This window comes from Lates calcarifer, linkage group LG7_2 (genome assembly GCF_001640805.2).
Source record: "Lates calcarifer isolate ASB-BC8 linkage group LG7_2, TLL_Latcal_v3, whole genome shotgun sequence".
Classification (NCBI taxonomy): domain Eukaryota; kingdom Metazoa; phylum Chordata; class Actinopteri; family Centropomidae; genus Lates; species Lates calcarifer.
The window spans coordinates 2828538-2854129 of NC_066854.1; the positions used below are offsets into that span (position 1 = coordinate 2828538).

Consider the following 25592-nt stretch of genomic DNA (forward strand, 5'->3'; position numbering starts at 1 on the left):
TTTAGTCCTGTTTGATATTTCTGGTCGGGGTCTAGGACACTTTTACAGCCCCAGGACCCCCCTCACTGACTAATCCAGCCATGCCTTGCATGCGTTAGCAGTGTTAGCGCCTTCCTCAGCCCCTGAGCCAGTGTTGAGTGCCAGTGTTTAGTAATTAGATATTTTGTGAGTGGGCCGTCCTCCCCGTTTCCATAGACAAGTTATTGCAAAAATAATCGTGTTTTGATGAGTTTTAATTAGAACTGTGAGTAAGAGCAGCGGGGACCAGGCGGCCCCACAACAACTCGGCAAATCCTCACTTCTTCAGCTAATAATTATGGTAATTAAGACGATAATTAACCGACGTCTGGAGAAATTAATCACACCGATCTCTTGCAAGGAAGGAAAAGTTCAAATATTGACATGGGAGAGGACAGGTGAGGGAACTGACTAATTTAATCTATCATTATTTGGTGTTATTTGTGACTTTAGGACTAATTGGTGGTGAAAGTCGTTAAAGGAGGAGGTTGTTTATGAAATATGAAACATTAAAACAGCTCCAGGGAAGTGAGGAGGTGTGAGGGTGCAGAAAATGTCTGGTGAACCCTGAAATATCTCCACTTAAAGGGGGGAAATAATAGTTGAGACCTTTCTGGGCCACTCTTGATCCTCCTCTGGTCAAACAAAAACCCATTCTGCAAGGTGTCCTGACATTTACCTTGGTCATTCACAGGCTTTGTGTGCTGACAGGAAGCTCTTTCAGATGCATTTCAATGGACACCTGCCAATCAACCCGAACAAGGAGCCGTCGTTCCTCCCTGAAAAACCCGGAAAAGACAAGGATTATTAACATAGATACAGCAAAGGGTCCTCTTGTCGTGTAAAACAATGGCAGTTTGTTTCAAAGTGTGACAAATTGGCGCCACCAGAGACCAAACATCCCCATGAGAGCATCACAGACAGCAGCCACAGTGTGTTTAGTGACGGCAGCTCATTCTGCTTCCTCCTACGCAGTGAAAATGAAGCAGACTCTTCATCCACGTCTTCCTCAGACTGTCGTGCACCATGTTGTATTTCTGCCCAGCGACAATGAGTCCTTTCACACTGGAATCTGTGCAGTGAGTCGCTCCATTGACTGTCGCTGGCTGTGACTGATTGTGAGTGGGCTGACCAAATTTCATGAGAGATAAGATGATTGAAGCAGCTCTGTCTTTTTTGGAGGACTGGGTTCATGTGATTTTGTTGTTATTTAGTCGAGTTTTCTCTGACTGGTCTTCAACGCTGAACAACGGTCACCTACAATGAGAGCAGAGGAGCAGAGGATAACTGTTAATCATCCAGTAAAATAAAGTTTATCTTACGTGTCCAGTGTCACTGGGTCACAAGACATGAGAGATACGTACGATCAGATCTGCAGAAATACTCTATTACCAATAAAACTCCTGTTAAAAGTAATGTGTTTTATTTTTGCATATCTGGATTTCTAATATTCAAACATATATAACTATCTGTCAGGATTACACACACTGTTTGTATCTGCCCTGTTTGTTAAAGGCTGGAATGATACATCACATTCAAACAATTATTATGAAATCCAGTGATAATGGTCATTAAATTTTGTTATTAGCTGCTTCTCTGTGTTTAACATTCTTTCTTTTTATTATTTGTGTCACAGAATCTCAGTTCCCTTTAAATGTAATGTGTCTCTGTGAATAAATATACTTTACATCAGATTATTTCTGTACTAAATGAATAAAAAGATGTTGTTTATAATGTTTTTCAGCTTCATGTTCATTTCTAACAGACATGACAATAAGGGCTGCTTTTAAAATCCCTGTAGTCTCTGATGAGTGTGAGGAATATGAGGTTTAGATTACCATGATACAAAGCAAAGGCAGGTGAGTAAGTTTGTCTTGACAGACTAACTATTTAGTAAATAAATGACATTTACCACGTAGCTGTTGAGACTCTTACAGTACATAGTGTGTAGATGTAGTTAATCTAGCTCATCATTCAAACATATTTCAGAGGGGATAAAGTCAGCACATGTAATAGTTATCTTCGTCCAGCGGGGGGCGCAAACGAAAAGCAGAGTTTGACTAAGTTGAACAAACACCTGTCAGCGCCGTGACACCAGAGTGTTGTATGGAGCGGGTTGAAGCAACAGAGAGGGAACAGGAATATTTCATCATAAAGATCGTTTCTCAGCAGCGCTAATTCTACTCTTGACAACAAGGCTGCACAGTTGCACACAACAAAACCAATTAACAAATGATTCTATTTAAAACAATGAGGAAAACTTAAACTAACAGTGACGTGTAATCAGTAAAATCAGCAGTGTAGCTGAGGCCATGAGGGAAGAAGTGTTTGTGTGGTGTTGTTTGATCCAGAAACACAAACCAAAGCCAGTGGGTGTGTCTCAGGGAGAAGAGGGAGAGTCTGAACTCAGCTCTGAGAGGGTTTCAGAAGGAGCACTGACATACAGGGCCTGTGTCCACCAGAGGGCGCTGATGAGCTCAGGTGCTCATGACCATGCTCACCTCCAGTATCTGCAAAGAAAGCAGCCACACTGCAAGTGACAGGCACACAGGGCAGAGAGACAACACAGCGATCTTACAAAGTTTGGTGAAGCTAGGAATAAAACTTGTCAGGATGTTAATGCCCAGACATGGCTTCTCAGATAAGGTGACTTTGAGAGGGTAAAAATAAGAACAATTTAACAAATTGTACTTAAGAACAATTTTGAGGTACCTACCTGAGTATTTCCATTGAAACTTTTGATGCTTATAGTAAATTATGCAGAGAATGCTTTCATTGAAGTAGGTGTATTTTTATTTTACTGTATTGCTATTTTGACTTCTTCCATCACTGGCTGAGAAAAAAGAAAAATACTAGTCTCCTTCACAGAACGTCAGCTTATTTTGTATTAATGTTACATATGCTGTATATAGTATATGTTAGGTACTTTACCTGCTTGTGGACTTTTGTGAGCTGCTCCAAGTTATTCTCCAGGAACGAGATCTTCTGTTTCTGGGCGATGTTGCCAAGCCCTTCCTCACAGTCCATCTCTGCACTCTAACAACAATAGTCAGAGCACAGGTTCAGTGTTAAACTGGCATTTTCAGAGAGATGATGCTTAACAGAACCAAGCAAGCAGAGGAAGGTGATGTACCTTCTTAACCCGTGTGGTGAGGTCCAGAACGAAGAGTTTGCGGAGGTTGTGAAGAGTCTGCAGCTCTTTGGCCTGAAAGAACAAGAAGAAAGTGATAATGATGGTTAGTAAGTGTGGAAGACAGGCTGAGGATTGAAGGATTAAACGACACCTCCTCTCCATCTGGAACAACGGGTGAGTGCCACTCTGGTTCTCCTGCAGCAGACACAGTGGTGAGTGTGAGATTTGACCATAAACCTCTGCCCTGTGTCGCAGCTCCATCATGGGCTTCATCAGTAGGAGAGGAGAGGGAGAAGGCTGTGCTTCCTGCTCAGGTTCAGTGAGAGCAGCAGAGAGGGAGCCATCACCTTCACCTGGATCCAACACTGCTGCTTTAAACTCTGCACGGCTCGCTGACAGAACCATCCACAGTTTTCACACTCGGATTTCTCCCAAATCCTCCATTTGTTGGGTCATTGTAAATCTTCTGAGACTGAGCTGTGTTTATGGGAAGCTGTTTCTCACTCGTGCCGGCAAAATTCAATTAATGGGCAGCCGTCCCTTTACTTTGAGCACGATATCTCAGTAAGGCCTCGAGGGAATTTTAATACAAATTTAATACAAATATTCAGTTGGACTCAAAGATGAACTGATTACATGCAGGTGGTCAAAAGGCCAAAGGTCACCGTGACAGCACCAAACACATTTACGACCACAATTCAAGAATTCAGTCTTATTAACTGCAGCAGGACTGGTCGGTGGAGGCGTATCGATACTACGATTGATACTTTTCTGTTACTTGGTGGTTGTTAACAGAACCGCTCATGTTTTCATTATTTAACTTTGAGTGAGCAACGTCTTGAGGAACGCACAGAAAACTGGAAACCGCATCCTCTCTGCCTCTTCATACTCAAACTGTAGAGTTGACTGTGTTCAGAGTTCCTGAAGCAGCAGTCATTTGTTTTTCCTGCTCAGTCTGATCTCTGTCTTCTCAGCTGTAAATCTCGCCGTCTGTCTTTTGTTTTGTCTTTTTGTATTTCTCTTCCTGCTCGGCCTCCAGACCAGCAATCTGATTGGATTTGGAGAGTTTGACGTTCAGGTAGACGCCGCTTCAATCTGTTCCCCTGCTAAACCGCTGCAGTTTAACTCAACTATACTTTACTACACTAACAGCTGTGGCTCTCCCTCCTCCAACACAAGTGTTTGTTTTATTTTTGACACTTATTAAAGCTTGAAATACAAACAGCAGTAGAGAAAATATTTGACATGCATGCAGAATGAATTTAGGACAAATCTAAAGCGCCTCGGTCATGTATTGTATTTCTTTACGTGTCTGTTGCATGAAATTCACTTGTTAACATAAAATTCATGCAGAAAGATCCCCTTCATTCTTAGAACAATACTCTGGATTTACATTAGAGCTGGAGTCACTTTACTTTGTGTCTTTGTACCTAACAACCTGTCCTTTTCTCTTCTTCTCAGATGAGCGCAGACTTTCCTGACCAGAACTAAAGACCAGCTCCTCATCCTCTTGTTACCAGTGTACTCTTCATGTCTTTGTTTAATACAGAGACTAAAGCCCCATTTGGACGGGATTAACTGTACGGGAGGAGGTGGGGACTTAAATCTTCACTGTGGTCTTCTGTAATGTAACCTCCATAACTCTGCTAAGAAGTCAGAAAAAAGACACTTGTGTTTGTGCAGAACTTGCTTTTGGAACTTGTTTGTAACTTTTCTTCAGTATCACAGTGATCCAGTGACAGCTGTCTGTACGCCCATGGGTTCACTGCAGACAGGAGATGATCGCAGCTAATTCTGCATACTTAGAATAAAAATATGTGAATAAATGTATATGCTGTGATTACTGCAGGTATGGGTGGGTGGGCCAGGTATTGTTAAACTAGCCCACCTCCTCTAAAAAAGATCCAGTCCAAATGGAGCTGAAGTCGGGTTTAGACGGGATCTGTCACTTTATTTTTGTACATACATCTGTTTTTATTAAGTCCATAATACTCCCTGCTGTAAAACAGTGAAAATAAAGAATATGATTCTGCGTGCCTCCTTAAATTTGCCATAAAATCACATTGATCATTTTTAAACTTTATTCAAACGTTGACAGAATATTATGACAACGTTTCACAATAAGACATGAAAACAACAACGTGTCAGATTGACTATCGATCCGTTCCAAATGACAGTCAATACAGCGCATGCTCGGATTTCCTCGAGCCCCCTCCCACACACAAACACACAACAGGATTTCTGACCGTAAATACCCTAATAAACACGTGTAACATTTGTCAGAGCGGCCGGGGAGCGTAAAATCATTCTTAATCCACCTGAAACCACAGGAAACTCCGGCAGGATCACCGTTAGAGCCATCATAGCGCCACATTATTGTTCAAGGATTTTTACTGAAGATATTCGCTTTCAGGGTCAATAAAATGAATTAAACCCATATCCTACCTAACCTTACTGATAGCAATGTAAAGATGAAACACTAGGGGGCGCAAACGAAAAGCAGAGTTTGACTAAGTTGAACAAACACCTGTCAGCGCCGTGACACCAGAGTGTTGTATGGAGCGGGTTGAAGCAACAGAGAGGGAACAGGAATATTTCATCATAAAGATCGTTTCTCAGCACGTTTTCATTCAAATAAAACATTCTGACCATCACAACTGAATCTGATTTAATCATTCCAACCCTCACATAACTTTTGTTGTGATCTGGCGTTATATAAACTGAGATTGTGGTTAGGGTTAGGGTTAGGGGTGCGGGGGTGCGGGGTGGGGGTTGCACGGGAGGGGGAAGAGGGAAGAGGGGTGGGGGGTTCTTTTATTTTATTTTTTAACTTTCAGGCTGTGGAGCAGGAGACGCTCAAAGAAAAGTTGGCCCATAAACTCATAGCAATCATTTTTAATTGAGAACAGCTGCAGCTTTCTTCTGATTTCTCTGATGATGTCAAGTCAATATTTATTTATACAGCGTCAAATCATAACAGACGTCATGTCGAGGCGCTGTACACACAGAGCAGGTTTACACCGTGCTCTTTATATTATAATATTTATAAGGAGACCCAACAATTCAAACCATGAGCAAGCGTGGTGTGTTCATGAAACGGTCAAAGACTTTAAAGTGGGGATGAAGTCAGTCAGAGTATTACAAGAAACACAGAGCCTTCGGCAGCTCAACACAAACTAAGGTGGAGATCACCTGAAACCCCCCTCTGTTCTCTACTTGACTTGGTACAGTCCAGTCAGACACTTTGTCAGATTTGAGCGACAACCTCCGAGTGTCGTTTGAATCAAGAGAAATACGTGACAAAGTGTTAAATGCAACACAAATATAAAACAAACTGACTGTTCTGCAAACGTCTGTGGATTTATATGTTGTCCGCAGCAGTTCACACAATAAAACATCGATCTTATAGTGATTTATTCACGGGACATTTTGTTTGGGGGAATCACACACGTGTCAGAAACGGGATTCGATTCCCGTGAGACCTGCACAGAGTGAGGTCCAGCCGCCCCCCTCCTCTCCCCAGTGCACTGCCCCCCTCCCCCCACGCTCTCGTCTATATAAGGCGCGCCGGAAACAGCGACTTCCTCTTTGACACCCGGCGCGCGCGGACGGAGCCAGCGAGAACTGCTGCACGTGGTACAAACATTTGGTAACTCTCGCTTAAAATATCCACGCATTTATCACATTTTCTGCGTTTTTACTGTTGTCGGTGCAGTTATTAAATGGTTATCTTTCAATTTAAGTGTAAACGTGAGTCTTTTGTTGGCTTACTTTGCAGATTTTGACTAATGCTAGAATCCTTGCAGATTTCAACTCCTGCTAGAATCATAGCCTAACCTAACTACATCTGTTTCTTCTCTGTGTTTTTCAGAAACGGGAGGTGAGGAGATACACTCGTGTCTGCGCTGCTGTTTGTTTGGACCTTGTTATTTAACCTTTGTTGCATCCATTCACAAGTGTATCTCTGCACCTTTTGTTGCTGCTAGTTCTGCTGTAGCATTGTAATGCTAATGTTAATGCTAACGTTAAAGCTAATGTTAAAGTTAAAGCTAATGTTAAAGTTAAAGCTAATGCTAATGTTAATGTTAAAGTTAAAGCTAATGCTAATGTTAATGCTAAAGTTAAAGCTAATGTTAATGCTAAAGTTAAAGCTAATGTTAATGCTAAAGTTAAAGCTAATGTTAAAGTTAATGTTAAAGTTAAAGCTAATGCTAAAGTTAATAGTTAACAGTGTAAAACTGCACTAACAACAATAAAAATGCAGAAAATGTGATAAATGTGTGGATATTTTAAGTAAGAGTTACCAAATGTTTGTTCCATGTGCTCCAGTTCTTGCTGGCTAAAAAGTTTCAAAAGCACCTTGTATGCACAAGCATGTCCTATAAAACCAATAAGTCACTCCCTCCCTTCCTCCTGCCCCACCCCCCCTCTGGCTCCTCCTACCTGCCCCTCCCCCTGACTCCTCCTACCTACTCTAGCTCCTCCTACCTGCCCCTCCCCCTGACTCCTCCTACCTGCCCCTCCCCCCTCTAGCTCCTCCTACCTACTCTAGCTCCTCCTACCTGCCCCGCCCCCTGACTCCTCCTACCTGCCCCGCCCCCTGACTCCTCCTACCTGCCCCACCCCCTGACTCCTCCTACCTACTCTAGCTCCTCCTACCTGCCCCGCCCCCCTCTAGCTCCTCCTACCTGCCCCTCCCCCTTCTAGCTCCTCCTACCTAGCCCCCCCCCCCCCCGATCTAGCCCCTCCCCCTCACCTGATCTAGCCCCTCCCCCCCAGCTACCTCCCCCCCCCGAACTAAATTAGTCCTCTCCTGCTACCCCCTAACCCAGACGCTGGCAGTGAAGGGGATTCGAACTGGCCTCTCCCAGACCAGTCGACCATCCGGCCGCTGACGAACCCACTGCACCACCGTGCATCTGATATGAACAGAGCTCCGGGCGTATTTGACATCTTCATTTTGGCTGTTGAAAGTGAAAAACTCTTTGTCACAACCAAGACTTGAACCTGCAACCTCTTGGTTCCCAATCACAACCTCTTGCCTGCAGACAAATCCACTGCACCACTGAGGATCTGATGTGACTAATGCTCGTGGCGCATTTGGCTTCTTCATTTTGGCAGTTGAACGTGAAAAACTCTTTGTCTCAACCAAGAATTGAACTCACCAACTCTTGATTCCCAGTCCGTCTCTTTAACCACTGACCTATGTGGTGAGACACCAGAGCTTCTTTTTTCAAGCATTTCAGTCTGTGATCTGCACACCAGCCTTCAAAAACTCACTGCCTCAACCAAGAATTGAACTCACGACTCTTGAACACGAGTCAGTGTTCTACCAGTCTGCGCCATCTTGTCAGACAGTGGAGGACTCTTTCTTTAAGCATTTCAGCCTTTCTTTTGCACACCAGTCTTCAAAAACTCTTTTACGCGAGCAAGAATTGAACTCACCAATTCTTGATTCTGGGTCCGTCTCTTTAACCACTGACCTATGTGGTGAGACACCTGAGCTCCTTTTTCCAAGCATTTCAGCCTTTCTTTTGCACACCAGCCTTCAAAAACTCACTGCCCCAACAAAGAATTGAACTCACAACCTCAGGAACACCAATCTCTGTTCTACCAGTCTGCGCTATCAGGTCAGACAATTACACACTCTTTTTTTGAGCCTTTGAGTGTTTACTTTGAGGGCTAGGCTTCAAAACTCACTGCAGCGACCCCAAAATCTCATGCCACATGTACTGGAAACAGGGTGGATTTGAACCCGCCACGCCCAGACTCTGACAACCTTAAGGGCGCAAACAAATCCACTGCACCACCATACCCTTCACATTGGGAAGATCTCTCTGAGTGCCTTTCAGCCTTCACTTTGGGTATTGTACTTTAAAAATTCAATGACTGGGACAAGATTTGAAACTGCAACCTCAGAGTTGCAAGGCAGTCTCCCTCCAGTTTGAGCTATATAGTAAGACATTTTATTTCTTTGACTGCTGGGCTTTCAAAATCACTGAAGCTACTCTACCCTTTGCATTGAGAACCTCTCTCTGAGTGTTTTCAAACCCACATCCTTACAACATCCAAGCAGTGTTCCTACAGACATGAGATCAGACAGCTCACCCTTATTTCTTAGACTCTTGGAGTGCTCAGGGTGGGCCTTGGACTTCAAACGTCACTACTGGTCTTTAATATCAAACCCAAGAACTTCAGAAGGGTCATTCTGTGTCAAATTAGATAAGGTTGTTGCCGTATCATCTCAGATTTTGGGAGGGAGGGGGTGTGTGGGTGGGGTGGGGGGTGCACTGATTGACTGATTGACTCAGGTGCTGATGACCTTCTGCCACGCCCACCTCCAGTACTTGCAAGGAAATCAGACCCACCCCAGGTGGTGATACTGATAATGCAACACTGCACCTAACATGGAGTTTCAACCTTTTAATAAAGTTAGTCCAATGTGTGGCAGTGTATCGCTGAGCAAGGAATAAATATCAATTTAAGATTCACAGTCACCTCTGGGTTAAGTGTAGTCTAAAAGTAAAGCACAAAACAAATGAAACCCAACCAGTTAGGTGGTTATTTGACAGCTGAATGCTCTCCAGTAGTTGTAATAACTACCTGGGCCAGTAGGAGGCGCCCTTTAGCAGCAGAGTCTTAATACATTCAACAGACACCTGTCTGTGTTTTAAGCACCAGCTCCAGCTTCAGACAAAACCACTGCATGGGGTGGGGTTAAACTTCCAGAGAGAACAATACTGTTTACTCTCAAAGACATTTTTCATCAGCATCACCAAGTTTTCAGTAAAATAAAACATTCGAGGCAGGTAAGCTGCTCGTCATGGTCATAATTTGTAATGTGTCATACTGATGTGTCTGTATTTTGTCCACCCAACTTATATCAGTGAGGGTAATGAAGTTAAACAGCTCCCCACTCTATTGACCACTGGTAATTTTCCAGGATAATTTAAACCTCCAAACAGAGTAACTTTAGATACCCAATTTTTATGACATTAGCTGCAGATTTTTTTGTTGAAAGACAAATTATTTAATATGTAAATGTGTATTTTGAATTGACATCTTCCATTTAGTTAGTTTTTTATTTTTTTGCATATTATAAGTAATGATGTCTTGTCCTGTTGAGACTAATCACTAATACACAATTAATCTGCTTCATGAACTACTTCAAAGTATTTAAGTTGAGTTAAAGTCAGTCTATGTATTACAACAACATATGGAAACCTTAGACAGACTATCAGAGTTATGCTGACACGCCCCTCTCTACCTGACTTGGTACAGTCCAGTCACCCTCTAAGTCAGGTCTGAACTGCAGCCTCACCATGCTGTTGTAAGTTTTCATACACACCTCAGTGTAGATACTTTACAGTTTTCTTGCCACAGTATCTAGTGTCTTAGGTGAACTACTTACAGGTATATTTGAAAGTTTTGTCAATTTCCAAAGATATTATATGGAAGATAATTTTCTTGTTTAGGAAATTAGAAACTAGTGCAAACTTTAAATCGAGAGAAGTATAAATTTCTACATGCTACATAATATAGGCTGTCCTGCAAACATCTTGAAAGACACAGTGTCAGTTAATGAGCTGACTGATCCCCATGCAAGTTGCAAAGAAAAGAGAACAGTCCAAGTAGTGACATTCAGTGGTGAGAACATAGATTGCAGCCAACTGAATACCTGAACCCTCTCACCTCCTGTGTCAAGCCTGTCAGAGAGTCTACGATCGCTGTCAGGTGACAAAACGACATCCACTAGTCTGCCAACTGAGGAGGTTCTGTAAAACTACAGGTAACAGCTAATATGTAACAAGCTGTGGCATCAATGTAAAAATGTGAAAGGCCCTATACAGCCACTGTAGAAACATGGCAGCGCAACATGGTGGAACAAAAACACAACTATTATAATTATTATAATGTTACATTCCATTTCTGCCAATAGATGAACAGAATAGAGCTGCAGTAATAGCCCTGCAATGTTTTCCAGCGAGGAAATAAAGCCCAAACAAACCCCAGATGTAATCAGTTAGACTGGATGACAGACAGCTGATCCAACCATTCATTAGTCCAATTCCAATTCTGCACAAACACAGGAAGATATACTCCACAGTATCTTTGACTGAATTTAATCCCAAGTCTGAAACGTTCAAACTTCCACAAAACTGAATTTAATTTATAGTTGGACAGTTTTAGTTCTTGTAAATGAGACACTAATACCTTTGCTGTATTATTTAATCTTCACAATGACATCCAATTGCCAAACAAAGACATACATTTGTGTTAGTCATGTTTTCATTTGCCAAGTATGACTGAATCTACAGCCTGAGCTGACGCCACCCAGTGTGTCTTTGTCATATTACATGTCAACATATTACCTTCTGTCCCAAGGCCTCTGGAAGTTAATGTTCCTGAAGAAAATTCTCAACTTTGGCAAAATTCTTTCAACAAAAAAGTCACAAAGTCGCAATACTCAGCATCCATGACGTGAAGCTGTGCATGGATGTGGAGGTAGTCAGCATGGCTCCTGCCTGGTGAAACATCATCTCCATCGTTGATGAGGCAGAATCTCTTGTCTGTGGCACACAGATGAAGATTAACCTCATCTTGCTCTGCAGTGTCAGCACTAAAATACACAGGGAAAAGAACATGTAAACAACAGACTGAGGAGAATCACTTTGTCTGAATTTTTATTTGATTCCCTATTACTATATAAAATACAGATATTCTTTACCTGATATGGTTCAACTGTGAAACATTTTCTGTCTTGATATCTAAGTGAAAGCACATTTACACGTATGAATACAATTCATTTACCTTGTTAATCATGAAACATCTCAGTGACATCCTCTGGCTCTGGGCTGACTCATGGAGATCAAGTGAAGCCTCTGCATCAAGAGAACAACAGAACCATTATTAAAAAGCAATGAGGTTGTGTTACATCCATGATCCACACAGGACCTAGGATGATACTGGGTGCAAATGCCAACTCATCTGGCTTAGAACAAGGTATAATTAGTAAGTCACAGTAGTACATCAAAATGACAGTATCCTAAAATGTTTCTAAATAATTCAGTTTAAGATCAATACACATTATCGGAATTCAAATAAGCTTAAAATCAGCGTGTATATTTAAGTACCAGTGATAATCTAGAGGTGAACTAACCCCTCAAATCATGCATCCTTAAATACAGTAATAAATACGAGTTTATTCTAGTTACAATGCAGCTTGAGTTGACGTCATTATTTACCGTTGCTGTGGCAACAAGTGACAACTGGCGTTAGTGTACGTTAGCTGGTTTAGCTAAATTATCCAGCTAACAACATCCTTTAAAATAACTATTACCAACTAACACAGTCCCTACAACCTTAACTCAATCAGATTAATGATCAAGATTAGAAAGATGACAGCTTCAGTCTCCGAGGAATCACATTACATTAGTGACGGTTGTGTCCACAAGTATGATGATGTTACCTCAAAAAACATTTAACAAGGCACAACACGATCAATGTAAACAAATCAACTTTTTAGGAGAAAACACAGCAACAAGAGAGCGGACAAAGTTGTACACTGAAAAAAACACTTTGTTGTTAGCGATCATTAGCTGCTGTAGCCGAAGCAAAAAAACAAGTCAGCAACATAAACATGGCTAAATATGTTACGTTACCTTGTAGCCTCTCCTGGTCTCTCGCTTTGATCGTTTTATACAGTCATGAATGGGGAAAATCCATAGTATTAGGAGAGCCTGTGAAGGCGTCTCCATTGTATACACATGACCCCGTCATGATGTAAGACGCAAACGAGCTACTTAACGTGTTTTCTGTCCAATCACAAACAGGAATCTGAAACTTTGTGTTTTGAATTTAAGGACAAAAGCAAAATATGGACAGAAATACTGAACTTATTAAACTTTGTATGTATAAAAGGAAGTTAACTGGATATTTTAAGCAATAGTTACCAATGTTACCAATGTTTAAATCTCCAAAAGCACAGACCCCACCTACATGTTCCAAGAAAGTAACATCCCCTCCTCTTACTGCTGCTCTTTGCCCCTATCCTAACCTAATCTCTACTGCTGCCCCAAAAATTAATTGAACCTTATGAGACTTGAACTCTCAACGTCTGAACTACTAGTCAGTGTTTTAACCATCTGTGCTATCCAGTCAGACAATTGCACCCTTTTTATTTGAGCCTTTGAGTGTTTATTTTGGATGCTGGGCTTTAAAACTCATTGTAGTCTCTGAGGATTGAACCCAAAACCTCCAAACATCAGAGCAGTCGCCTTACTCCCTAGGCTATCTAGTCAGAGACACTTAGTCCAGCACATAGACATAAGGCAGATGCTCTATTAAATAAAATTAATTTAAATTAATTTAATGTCTTAACTAAGAAAGAAGCTTAATTTAGATATTAATAAAGTAAAATAATGTAGAAACACACACATAATATAAGGCAGATGCTCTTTGTTCTAGTACCTCATTAGTCCACAGGAGGGCAGTCATACTTACATGTTAAATGAGTTACAGAGGATTATTCTGCTTCATTATTGTGCTCTGCAGGTAAACCAGGAGTCTTAATTTAACCTAAAATTAAATAAAATTAAGTTAAATCAATTTAATGTCTTAACTAAGAAATAAATTTAATTTAGATATGAATAAAGTAAAATAATGTAGAAACACACATAAGGCAGATGCTCTTCGTTGTAGTACCACATTAATCCACAGGAGGGCAGTCATACTCACTTATCAAATTAGGATTTTAGACTTTTAGAAAAAAAAAAGTCTTTTAACATTTTTTCATCTTAAAATGTGAAATTCAGTTTATTCTTCAGTTTCTCTCTCAAGCTGAATTTTATAATTTTCTGCTACTAAAGTCCAATCACAAACAAGAATCTGAAACATTGTGTTTGTGTGAAATTAAAAATATGATCAGAATTGTCATTTAGAAACTTTATATGTGAAGCTAACTGCTACAATGCTAAACATATTGATGAATTTGTATCAATAATACAAATATATTATCTAATAAAACAGATCAATTTCTACTTTTTATCCAATTAAATCTCCATTGTTTACCATGTTCGCCTTAGTTTAGGGTATTTGAGGTGCTAATTAACACTAAACTCATCCAAATTTCATGCCTGTATTCATACTAGTGTACTTGGGGTAAAAGTACAAGACATTTAGACAAAAAGGAAAGACACAATTTGCCACCCTGTCTCCCCCCTTGTTCTCACCCATCACCATTTAATGACTTCTTTAAATGTCACCGTGGAGGGTGCTGTTATATATGTTGGATTAAAATCTCATTAACTTTAGAATGAGATCCTCTGGTACCTGGGAGCCATGATTTTCTCAACGTTTCCCTCAATGGAAATCTTGATGGCACAACATCAGTGATTCAGTCAAAAGCACTTGATCGATCTCGTTCCCCTGGTGGCTTCTCTCTGGCAGACGCTCCCCCTCTTTCCTTCAATATTACCCCCCCTCCCCGACTTGTCACAAACTTCCCCCGGAGCATCAGAGACGAAGACGAGCCCCGGGCAAGCTGTGATATTTCAGTCTGACAGCGGGGGCGACCTGCCCTTTACCTCACCCCTCGCCATGGATTCCTCCACTTTCCTGCCTTTTGTTTTCCTTAAACATGGAATAAAGAGATTGAAGGAGCGAGGAGAGGCTGAAGACAAAGACAAAATATGGCAGCAACGTATTTTCAGGCGATCTGGAAGTCCCTCCTGTGACCTCTGACCCAAGAAACCCTGAAGCTGCAGCTCATGTTCACTGTGGGGTGAACACTGACATTTGCCTTTATTCAAATCAACCAGAAATATATGCATCCCTTTGAAAAATATTCATACCTTATCCACTGCAGCAACACGACAGAACAGCAGTGTTATTCATCTGTTTTCACTCTGACCACCTCCACCTGCAGGGGAAACCTGTGGTTTTTCACTGTGAACCAACACACAACACTAATACTCACAGAATAAATTCTATTCTATTTTACATCTTGTTAAATGTTGTTTTTGCACTAAATCTGTTTGTATTACTCATGATTACCAAGTAAAAAGTAGCTAAATTACTAAATAACAAGTTACTAAAGCTGTCAAATAAATGTAGTAGAGTAAAAAGATTTACCTCTGAATTGTAGTGTAGTACAAGTATAATGCAGCAGAAAATGGACAGGACTTGACTAAATGTATTTAATATCCTCCACTGATAATAATGTGACATTCAGTGTGACAGAAGATAACATTATCTCCAGTGTCAACTGTGATTAAATGTCCATAAATCTGCTTTGAAATCAGCCCAGAACTTGCCTGAGAACCATCAGGTTTTTAAGTTTTCTTCAGCATTAAAATAAATCAGTGATAGTTATCTGTACATCCATGAGTAAACTACAAACTGGGGCTTCTAATAGCTAATTCGGCATGTACCAATTAATCTATCTATCTTACAGAATACAACCTGTATCTGATAGAGTATTGGTGCCATCTGCTGTCCACTTCACGTACTGCATCTAATGTCACAGCCTGTCAAAAAGCAAACAAAACAAAACATTACAGTGACATATCTTAACATTTTACATGACTAATTTCTGACTAATTAAAACAGAATATCAGTTGTATTTGTTGTTCACACATACATTGACACAGAAGCGAACAGGATTAATGCCTGGGTGTCTGTTAATCATCCTACTGCATGTTTATTGAAACTGGAGAATACAGAGATTAAGAAATTTTCAGCAGACTCCTGATCCACTCAGATACACAGTGAAAGACTGACTGAAACTGAACCACTAAAAATAGAAAAAACAGAACACACACAGGTTCTTGTGATTCAAGAAGCTGCCAAACAACTTAAGGGTTTCATTTTCAGACACCTTAATGGTTTCACAACTCATCATCATCCAGCAACCACTCTTAATGATCCAGCCAAGACAAAGATAAAATTACTGATTAACACAAGGAAATACTTGATTTTAAATCTATTATCTCATATATTTAAACACAGTTTTTACAGTTATTGCATGTTGAGATAAAGTCTGTGTCCCTGTCAATCTCAATCAAACTAATTAGAGGAGATGAGGGGCTGAAGTCGAACAATATTAAATGTGATAATTAAAGCTTTGTTAGACACGTGTAAACACAAGACTTGACAGTGTGAGGTCAACTTAAGAAAAACAAGTTAAATTTAAGTTTTCTTAAATTGACAGGATTTGCTGCCTAGTTTTCAACTGCAGAAAATTCAAGGGAAGTCTGCTAAACAACTTAGATTAATGTTCAGATCTAATTACACTGAGTTAATGATTTAATTAAACTGTTGATGAAAGCTTACAGTGTGAAGTCTGCGTGTTTTTCAGCCTCCAACACCATCATCATATACATTCAAATATTTGTTTCAATTACTTCAACTTACCTGCCTTCAAGTTATCTATGTACATATTCTAATTACATATAATACACTGCTTTTGATGTTAGTACTGTACATCTAATTACTGATTGGAAATTTAAAAATGTATAAATCACACAAACAGTCACACACACACACAGATGTGTTGGAGAATCAATTAAATTGAGGCGGAGAGGACTTGGCCGACATGCTGGCGGTTATTCACATTTTAGTCTTTGACATCAGAGAGAAGAAAACGTCTTTATACAACAGGATATTAGTTGAAAATACATCTTCTTTTTGCTGGGAAAGCTCCAAACAGCTGTGATGTTTTAATGCTGCCGTCTTCTGCCACTAGAGGGCAGCAGTCATCCACAGTGCGACTCCTTAGTTTGATTTGAATTAGATTTGCATTTCTCACTTTGTGTTTCTCACTTTGTCCATATTTTACAATAAATTAGGTCTATAAATTCCCCAAGTTTGCCACCACACATCCTCAGCTCCGCCCCGTCCTGCACAGCACGGCAGAGAGTCTTTAAACCAAACCGTCCGGACTCAGACTCTAATGATGCTGATGGAGGAGGAAGCTCTGTGGAGCTGAAAGAAGAGGAAACAGTGAGATAGAAGCTGTGTGCATAAACACATGAGTCATAAACAGAAAGAGATGGAGAGGGTCGCATATATAAACATGACTCATACAGCTCAGGACGACAGTGTGTGGGTCAGATTCACATGCGCCGCCACGTGCTGTAATACATTATATATATATATATATATGTGTATATATATATATATTTATATATATACACACATATATATATATAAAACGTCTGTCAAAGATTTATTAGCTAATCAATGAACTGTTCCACTCATGTGAGACAGCTTGACATTTAAAGCACAAATCTAATGCGTCCCAATGGGCTCGGATGCACTTCTCACTTAATTGCGTTTGGGTTCGGGTTTGGTGGAAAAAAAAATGACAGAAAATGGAAAATAAGTCTGACTGCAGGGAGGATGGAGAGGCACGTCCTTGTTATCAAGGCAACCAGACGTGAAAGGACATTGTGTCTTGTTGTTGCTTTTGACTTATCTCTGCTCTGGAGTTTTGGCTCCAAAACTGAACCAAAAACATATGTTTACCCCGAGTTGATCATTTTCAATTATAAATTCATCCTGTGCTGCCAAATTTTGGTTGATATTATTCCAAGCAACATAACTAACTATTATAACTAACATAACTATTTTACCATAAAATACCAATTTCTGAATCATTGTGATGGTCCACTCTGCTTCCTGAGCACCTGTTGTTGATGATGAACAGGTACAATCTCCCTCTAACTGAGTGATAGTCAGCAGCCCAACAAGTTCAAGAGCAATGCCGAACTGTAGGTCAGTTAAAAAGACTCAGAAGTCATTGAAAACCCGTGTTCATCTCTGATATCCAGCCAGGAAACTTTAAAAATATCAAAAATTTGAATGGAGGTTGGTGCATTTGTTAGAGTGACAGCACTTCCTGCTCCAGGAGCCAGGGATCATGGGTAAAATATACCGTGTTTCAGTTCAGTGAGCAGGACTACGCAGTCAGGAAAATAAATGTCTAGCAAAGCAGCCTCGGGTTATATTTAATTATTAATGAGTTTTATACAAGATATATTTGTGTAAAACTCACTGACCACCACCAAAAACAATGTAAAATTGAGCTGTTTTAAATGTTCTAGCTAGCTGGCTGTGACAGTGAGGACAGTCTCGCCTCTAACTCCAGTTTATCATTATAAACCTTCCTCGTCAGATGTTTCACTTTTGCCGAGCACGTCTCTGAAGAGATGCACAGCAACAAGCCCAACGAGCTTCTGCAGCTAGCTCTCTGTTTTCCAGCCTGGAAGTTTTATATTTAGCCATGATGGCAGCAGCTCTGGTTGCTAGGAGATCTCTGATGCAACTACAAAGGCCCTTCAGAGGAAAACAAAATATTCCTGGCAGCCAAGAATGATCATGCATTATAGAGAGGTGCAGCAAACAACACAAAAGCTCGGGAGAAGAGTCGGGGAAGGAGGAGAAGTTTTCTAAATGTTCACCCTGCTGCTGCGCACGGCTCCGTTGTGGTAGATGGGCGAGCTTCCGGCCGAGGCGTTGTAGTAGGAGGAGGTGGCGCGGACCAGCGGCCTCTTGGCTTTCTCCTTGGTGCCGTTGGAGTCATTGTCCTTGATGATGTCGTACTGTCGGCAGAACAGGGCGATGACGGCTGGGGAGGACGATTACAGTTGAGGAAGTGGAGACAAAGTCAAATGCAAGAGAGAGAAGAAAAGGGTGTTGTCATTTGTGTGTGGCAGAAATATGACCACAAATTGTCACAAAACATTACAAATGACCACAAAAGACACACAACAACCAATGAAAGTGGCAAACAAATGCAGAATGAGTACAGAGAGGAACAACAACCAAAGAGACCCAAATGAATGATTAAGAGACACAAAACAACAGTAAACAAACAGAACGACCAGAAACAAAACAACCATAAAGAGACACAAAACAACAAACACAGAGTCTCTGAATGTGTGAGTCTTGCCCTCATGTAGAGAGGGATGGGAGACTTTTTACATGTGTGAGCCCAGGGACACACTCTCATAATCCATCTGTGAGTGTTCTCCCAGAACATCCTTATCTGCACACAGTGAAGCAGACACATCCACACACCCACACACACACACACACACACACATATATATCAAGGCTGACCTGCCCACAGCAGCAGCACAGTGGTGATAATGAGCAGCTCTCCTGTCTGTAGGTGAGGAGTCATCCCGAGTCCCTCCATCGCTGGTTCGTCTGAGGACAAATCCACATTTACACATTTATATTTTGTTATTTCCTGACTTTGTGTGTCTGTACACGTGTATTTGTGATTATTTACGGTGGTCCAGGACTCCGGCTGGATAGTGGTCGCTTCTCTCCAGAGTCCTGAAGTGGATGGCACGGCTGGGCTGGCTGTCGCCGTGCGGCCCGACGGACTGCACCTGAAAAAAAGTGAAAATAAAAGAGGTGAAAACTCACATTTTCAAGGAAATACTGAAGCTAAGATGGAGCCATATAATCAGAGCACACTTTAAAACCCAGCCTGTCATTAACAGAGGATGACATTATGTAACGATGAGAAGAAGCTGGCTCGCGAGGGTGTATTTAGCGAGCAAATGGCGCTCTGGTTTTTGGCCGGGATCCTGAGTGATCACTGGAGGACAAATGGCACTGTAAATGTAGAAGCAGAGAGAGAGCATGAGAGATAATAAGAGGGAACACAGATTAGAGCCACAGCTCATTTAGGGACTTTTTCGGGAGGTTTTCAGCAACTAAAGAAAGCGAAAAACCATTAAAAATGAAGACATTGAGTTTAATGGCGTAGTTCTGACTCAAACAGGACACAGAGATATTTCTAGCAGCTGTGATAACAGCAAGTTCAACAATCACACAAAGAGAGATATCCACCACAATTACATCCACAAGAGGTCCCACAGTGCTGCAGACACTGCTGCCTCCACCCACACGCTGAACCCGGAGGTTGAACGCAGAGAGCTTTCTGTGGAGGTAGTTGCAAGTCATTGTGGGAAAATAACTAGCAGAGGTGGGTACGGCACAAAACATTTCAAAATGAGTCCTTGAATTCATGTGAAAGTATCCAAAAGACTTCTCTAATTGGCAAGTTGCAAGTTTGATATCTGTCCTTGAGGAAAAAAGTCTGGTTAATGATAAACTCTTCACCTGACTCCACAGAGAAAATCTCATAAAACAAAATGAGTAAAAAAAAGAGCTGAAACCAAAACATAGAGAAAATCTCTTTTTTCACTTTCCTCGCCTCCTCAGGGAGGTCAGAGGTCAAATCTCAGCCCCCCCCGTCTTGGCATCGCTTCAGTGCTTTGCTCAATGACACTTCTGCAGGACATCCACTGGCTGAGGAGCATATTTAACCGAGCCCTCAGAGTGAAGGACAATCTGTATCCGTCTATTAAGCTATAATGGATTATAAAAAGTTTAATAGAGTCGTGATAATGGAAACACATTAGACGCTCCTCCTTCAGAGAGGAGCTGCAGTTTTGTGCTGGCTTTTGATTTAAGCTGGTCTGAGCTGTAATAATGATTAAATGTGCCATAAAGAAAGTGTTGTCAGTGTGTTAATTAAACACTGAGAGGAGGTTAATAAAAATAAGAGTTCATTTCTATATATGAAAATTTATTATCAATGAAGTTCCTTGATTTAAGTTTCCCTGCAGATTTTAATTTGCTGCTTTCCTTGTGACAACCTAACCATTTGTTGTTTGAAGATTAACGTCTAGTCTAGTCTTCAGATGTAAAATCTAAGATGAGAGCACTAGCTGTAGTTTTAGGCTTTAGACAAAAGAACCACAAAATGATGCAGAACGAGTACAGAGATGCAAAACTACAAGAAGAGACACAAAATAATCAAAAACAGAAACAACTATATCCTCCTGTGCTACGGTTTCTTTCATATACGAGCTGGTAAGTATCCAGTTTGCTGCCCACAGACTCGATGAGCTGCTGCACCAAAGTTCTTTCAAAAATATTTGTCACATTAAGGGTTAAAGCAACAGAATAATAAACAGTTTCATCAGCAGAAGAAAGAGAAATATGTCTGAATTATTCCCTATATCAAAAATGTTTGGTTCGTCTGCAAACACGACAGAAAACCCAGAAACCGTCTCACCTGGACGCTGTAGTGCGTGTCCTCGTCCAGGTCCCAGAGCACACACCAGCGGCTGGACGTGTTCACCTCTCGGATGGAGCGCTGCATCAGGCCGTCCTGCCTCTGGAGACGAGACACACGAGGGCACTGCGGTCTAATTTCACAGTATAACTCATCTGTTGCATTGTTTCACCACTTCAAGACAAATACAGTTCTCACTGTAACAAAGCAGCTTCACCTCATATGAATTCAGCTCAAACACTTCCTGTCCCACCGGGGGAAATTAGGTCTGCAGGCAAGGTAACACCAGCAAATCATCATTTGGAAGAAACACAGAAATAATCCACATGCAGGCACAGATACTCGGCTAATACAGAGCCTGTGCAGAAATATCTCCAAAACCAGTTTATGCATGAACTGATTTTGACCCGATGAAAAGAAATAGTTGACTTTTATCTTGATGGCATCAGTTCAAAGTCACTGTGCAGAGGTTGCTCAGGGTAATTCAGAGTGAATGTATTCTTATTTTAGAGATCATATCACTCTGTAACAAGCTGGAGTCAGAAAATATTCTGTAAATGTAAGTTGTTGAGCTCTTTTTGGCCACATGGGGGCAGCAGAAACACACAACACTGACAAATTAATAAGGTTGATTTGTTGGCTGTAGATAAGGAGCAACATTAGCATTTTAGCTTGTTTCTGTGTCCTTTTTAGCCAGTATTCCCTCTCTTTTAGCTTCAGCTTTTTAGCTTGCTTTTGGTCTGTACCAACTCTGAAGGCAATATTTGTCTCTTTAGCTGGTAAATGCTACATTTAGCTAGCTACTTCATTTGTCTGTCACCTGAAAAACACTGTGAGAGCAATAAAAATGAACCAAAACAGTCGAGTTTGAGGCATTAAAACAAAAACAATAATATGAAACTCCATAAAGTTGAGGGGACACAGCAAAACTGTCTGTGTACAAGTAGTTATCTGATCTGTTGTTATTTGAAAAATAAACATTTTTCATGAACTTCCTACTTTTTTCTTTGAGGTTTGTTTGTTTTCATGTTGTTTTAAGTGCAAAAAACCACTCACAAAACTTCATAAAAACATAATAAATTGCTTATTTTCATGTTCATGAGAAGCTAACATTTGCATAATCAACAGCTGTGTGTTTTTTTTTGTGACTTAAGCTGGAAAAGTGTTCGGTAAGAACTCCATTAATAGTTTTTTTTGGATTAAAGTCTACTATGATGCAGCCGGTGGTGGGCGTTAAAGTCTGGGTTCAGAACGAGACACAAGTCTCTCAGTGAGTAAATGTGGCTGTAAAGCACTCAAAGCTGAGGAAGAGTCAATAATTAGGAGGCTGGCAGGACGCTCGAGGCCCTCCAGATGTCTGCATCAGAGACTCAGCAGAGTCAGAGCCGTGTCTCCTGCTCCTCTGGCAGCGCCGCAAGCGACGGGTCAGCAAGGAGGGATTTTATTGTGGAGACTACACGACGTCTTCTCAGGGGTTAAAAGGGTTGTTAATCAGCACTGGTGACTCAACGGTGATTATGCAAGTTTCTCCGATTCTGGACAAATGTACAGAATTTAAAGAAAAAACGCAGCTGAAGCAACTGGCAGGACAACAAAAAACCAAATGGCTCATTCAGGCGAAAAGGCTTCTGAAAACACCAGTGTCCTAAAGTAATTAAACGTGTCTTCACTCACGCTAAAAGCTTAATGTCTCGACATGACATGCAAAATGTCCCTGAACGCAGCATGCTATTTAAATGTGCACTTCACATCCCCATGCTTCTGTACAGTAACTATTACAGGAATAACTACTGTATAATTAGTACAAAGTGAGTTCACCACTTTGTGGTGCTGTCTGAATGTATAGTGAGAGTTATAACACCCCATAGTGGACACAAAATATCACCACCATACCACTGTAAATTACCTGAGAAGCAAAAAAAGACTTTAATTTGGATTTTTTGGTAATAAATGTTACATTTTTGCACCTTTTTGCTTCTTCAACATTCCCTTTAAAGTTTTCCAGAGCCAAACAAGATGTAGTGATTATATCAAACTGAAACTGCACAAGTAGAGGAGGCAAAATAGATCTGACCAGTGATAAACAGCATCCTAGGAAGGTGAAGTGTATTGAGATCATTAAATTATTTTATTCTAGCAGCATTACTCTAAAAGAAGGACTAAACTTATTAGATGAGAGGATTTGCAGTTTTGCTCCATTTCCATTGCTGTAAAAGAAAAGATCAAAACAAGAATTCACCCTGAGTTTTTCTTTTCCGTTGGACAGATTTGTTGTAGTGAGGTTTGTTATGGTTCAGCTGAGACAAACCCATCAAACAAACCCCCTCAGATCCCTTCTAAAAAGCTTCAGCGGGGGCAGAGGAGCTACGACTGTCATGCTCCAGGTAACCTCGGTAAAATGTTCCCTCTTTGATGACTCCACAGGTGAAGATAAAGTTTGGTTGTGTAACTATTTTTAGGTCAGAGAGGAAGTCAGCAGGAACAAATCTCCGCTCTGTTGTTGACAACAGATGCTATCTGAAAGAGCCAGCATGGATTTATTTTACCCACATATTCATATAATCATCAATTAACCTTGTGTCTGTCATAGGTTGGGATTTATGAATCAGGATTGTTGTGAGTTTCAGATATAAAATCTTAAATTGGGTTACTTCCTCTGCAAGCGAGTGAGTGCTGTTGCGTAATGTGTGAATCTCGGCAGCCGGCGCTCTGGGATTTGGAAAGACTTCAGATGAGTGAAGCTCGAAAACTCTTTGTCTAGAGCAGATTCACTCGTCCTGTTTCTCCTTCACAAACAGAAGGCTTGGCTTGTTCGCCAGAAAAGATACTGTATGTGGAATAATCCTCCATAAAGCGGCTTGTGTACGAGGATTCAAACCACACACGCACGCAGCTGAACAATTGTTGCTTGTTTTATTATCTATTAAGAAGTTGGTCTCTAAGACAAAAATGTGATTGACAAGAAGCAGCTGCCTTTATATAACTGCATTTCCTCTGCTTCAAAAAAAGAAGTCAATAGATAAAACCTACATCTACCTGCTCCCATCACCTCCCTTATTAATATTTGAGTAAGGTTTTTACATAAGTGCTTTCTGAGGTTATGGCAGGAGGAGGAGATGTCGTACATCCCCCCTCCATCCTCTGTTTTCTAGAAAATGCCACAAGGTTGATGGATTCTGAGTCAGACGTGAGGCGACTTTAAAAGGAAAAAAATAAAATAAATAAATACAAGAGTTGTTTGGCATCGTTGCTGCTGTGGATGTTCCTCCTGTGAGACGAGTCCCGGCCAAATAATTTCCACTAATGGAGACAACTCCCACTCAGAAGCTCAGCTAATGTCTGATTCTGCTTTTTGCCAAACTGTGGGTGGTAAAAACTGATTAGAGAGTGAGCCGAGCTGAGTTTGCAGCGCCGAGGTTTCAGGAGATGTAACGTAATGTGGTGAAATACGAGCGAGGGGTTAATGTGAAATGTCTATTACTGTGATGCAACCGGGGCCACGTGGACTCCAGGGAGAGATCGTAGAGTCGCTCAGTTAATTAGCAAAATAAAGAATTAGGTTTTGATCAGAGAAAAATATCGACACGTTGAGTGAGCTGGAGAGTGTATGAAGAGCAGTTAGCGAGCGAGGATAGAGGTCTACCTGGAGGTGATCTCATTTCCCTGATCATCATTTCTGTTTGCAAAGATAAAATGTGTTGTTATTTATAACCTGCAGGAGATTTTCAGAAGTTTTGGATTGTGTCACAAACATGAAACAGGAGCTCTGATGTGCCCACATATTTGTGGATCTGAAACTACGACTGGAATTGTGGGATGGCATTCTCTCCTTTCCTTTCGTAAAGGAAGGTCCAGTGTCTCCTCTGCTAAAGATAGGAAACACTGAAGCTCCTTTCCTTAACATTTAGAGACCTGGACCAGCTCTGATCATGGCTGCCAGTGAGATACTTCTGGGTCATTTAGGAACCTTCCTAAGCAAAAACAACTATTTGACCACAGCAAATCATTTATGAAGAGAATGCTGTCCCATAATTCCTTGCAGCAGCAGCATTTAAAGCGTCGCACCGTCACAGTTTCACATGTAGACACAACAGAGCTCCTGTGGACTGAACTAAAAAATGTATTTTCTCTACTTAACCCTCAGCTTTTCAATCCTGTTCCTTTCTTTTTATTTCTATTAGTATCTGTTTTGTTGTCAGATGGAAACTCAGTCCGTCTTGGGTTCATTCACACCTTCACTTACAGCTGTGCACCTGTGATCGGATCACCAGGTGTGAACAGGATCTTGGCCAATTGTTAAAGCAGGTGAAACCTAAATTATGGTTACAATGAAAACATGGA

The 25592-nt window shown here is 41.0% G+C and overlaps 1 protein-coding gene and 1 long non-coding RNA gene across 3 annotated transcripts in view; both read right to left on the reverse strand.

Moving 5' to 3' along the window:
- Positions 1-11370: 11370 nt before the first annotated feature.
- LOC108873121 (uncharacterized) lies at positions 11371-13371 on the reverse strand. The gene is made up of 3 exons (XR_001959364.2): positions 12814-13371; positions 11963-12033; positions 11371-11771 (listed from the first exon to the last, which is right to left on the reverse strand). It is a non-coding gene; the product is annotated as an uncharacterized LOC108873121 (long non-coding RNA).
- Positions 13372-15825: 2454 nt separating this feature from the next.
- Positions 15826-25592, reverse strand: part of LOC108873102 (fibronectin type III domain-containing protein 4) — a 48419-nt gene continuing 38652 nt past the window's right edge. For both annotated transcript variants that reach the window (XM_018661229.2, XM_018661232.2), the window contains 5 exons: positions 21252-21353; positions 19449-19551; positions 19274-19363; positions 18613-18779; positions 15826-17134 (listed from right to left, as the gene is read on the reverse strand). In XM_018661229.2, the coding sequence (XP_018516745.1) occupies positions 17093-17134; positions 18613-18779; positions 19274-19363; positions 19449-19551; positions 21252-21353 (504 nt within the window). In that variant the 3' untranslated portion in view covers positions 15826-17092. The remainder of the gene's footprint in view (positions 17135-18612; positions 18780-19273; positions 19364-19448; positions 19552-21251; positions 21354-25592) is intronic.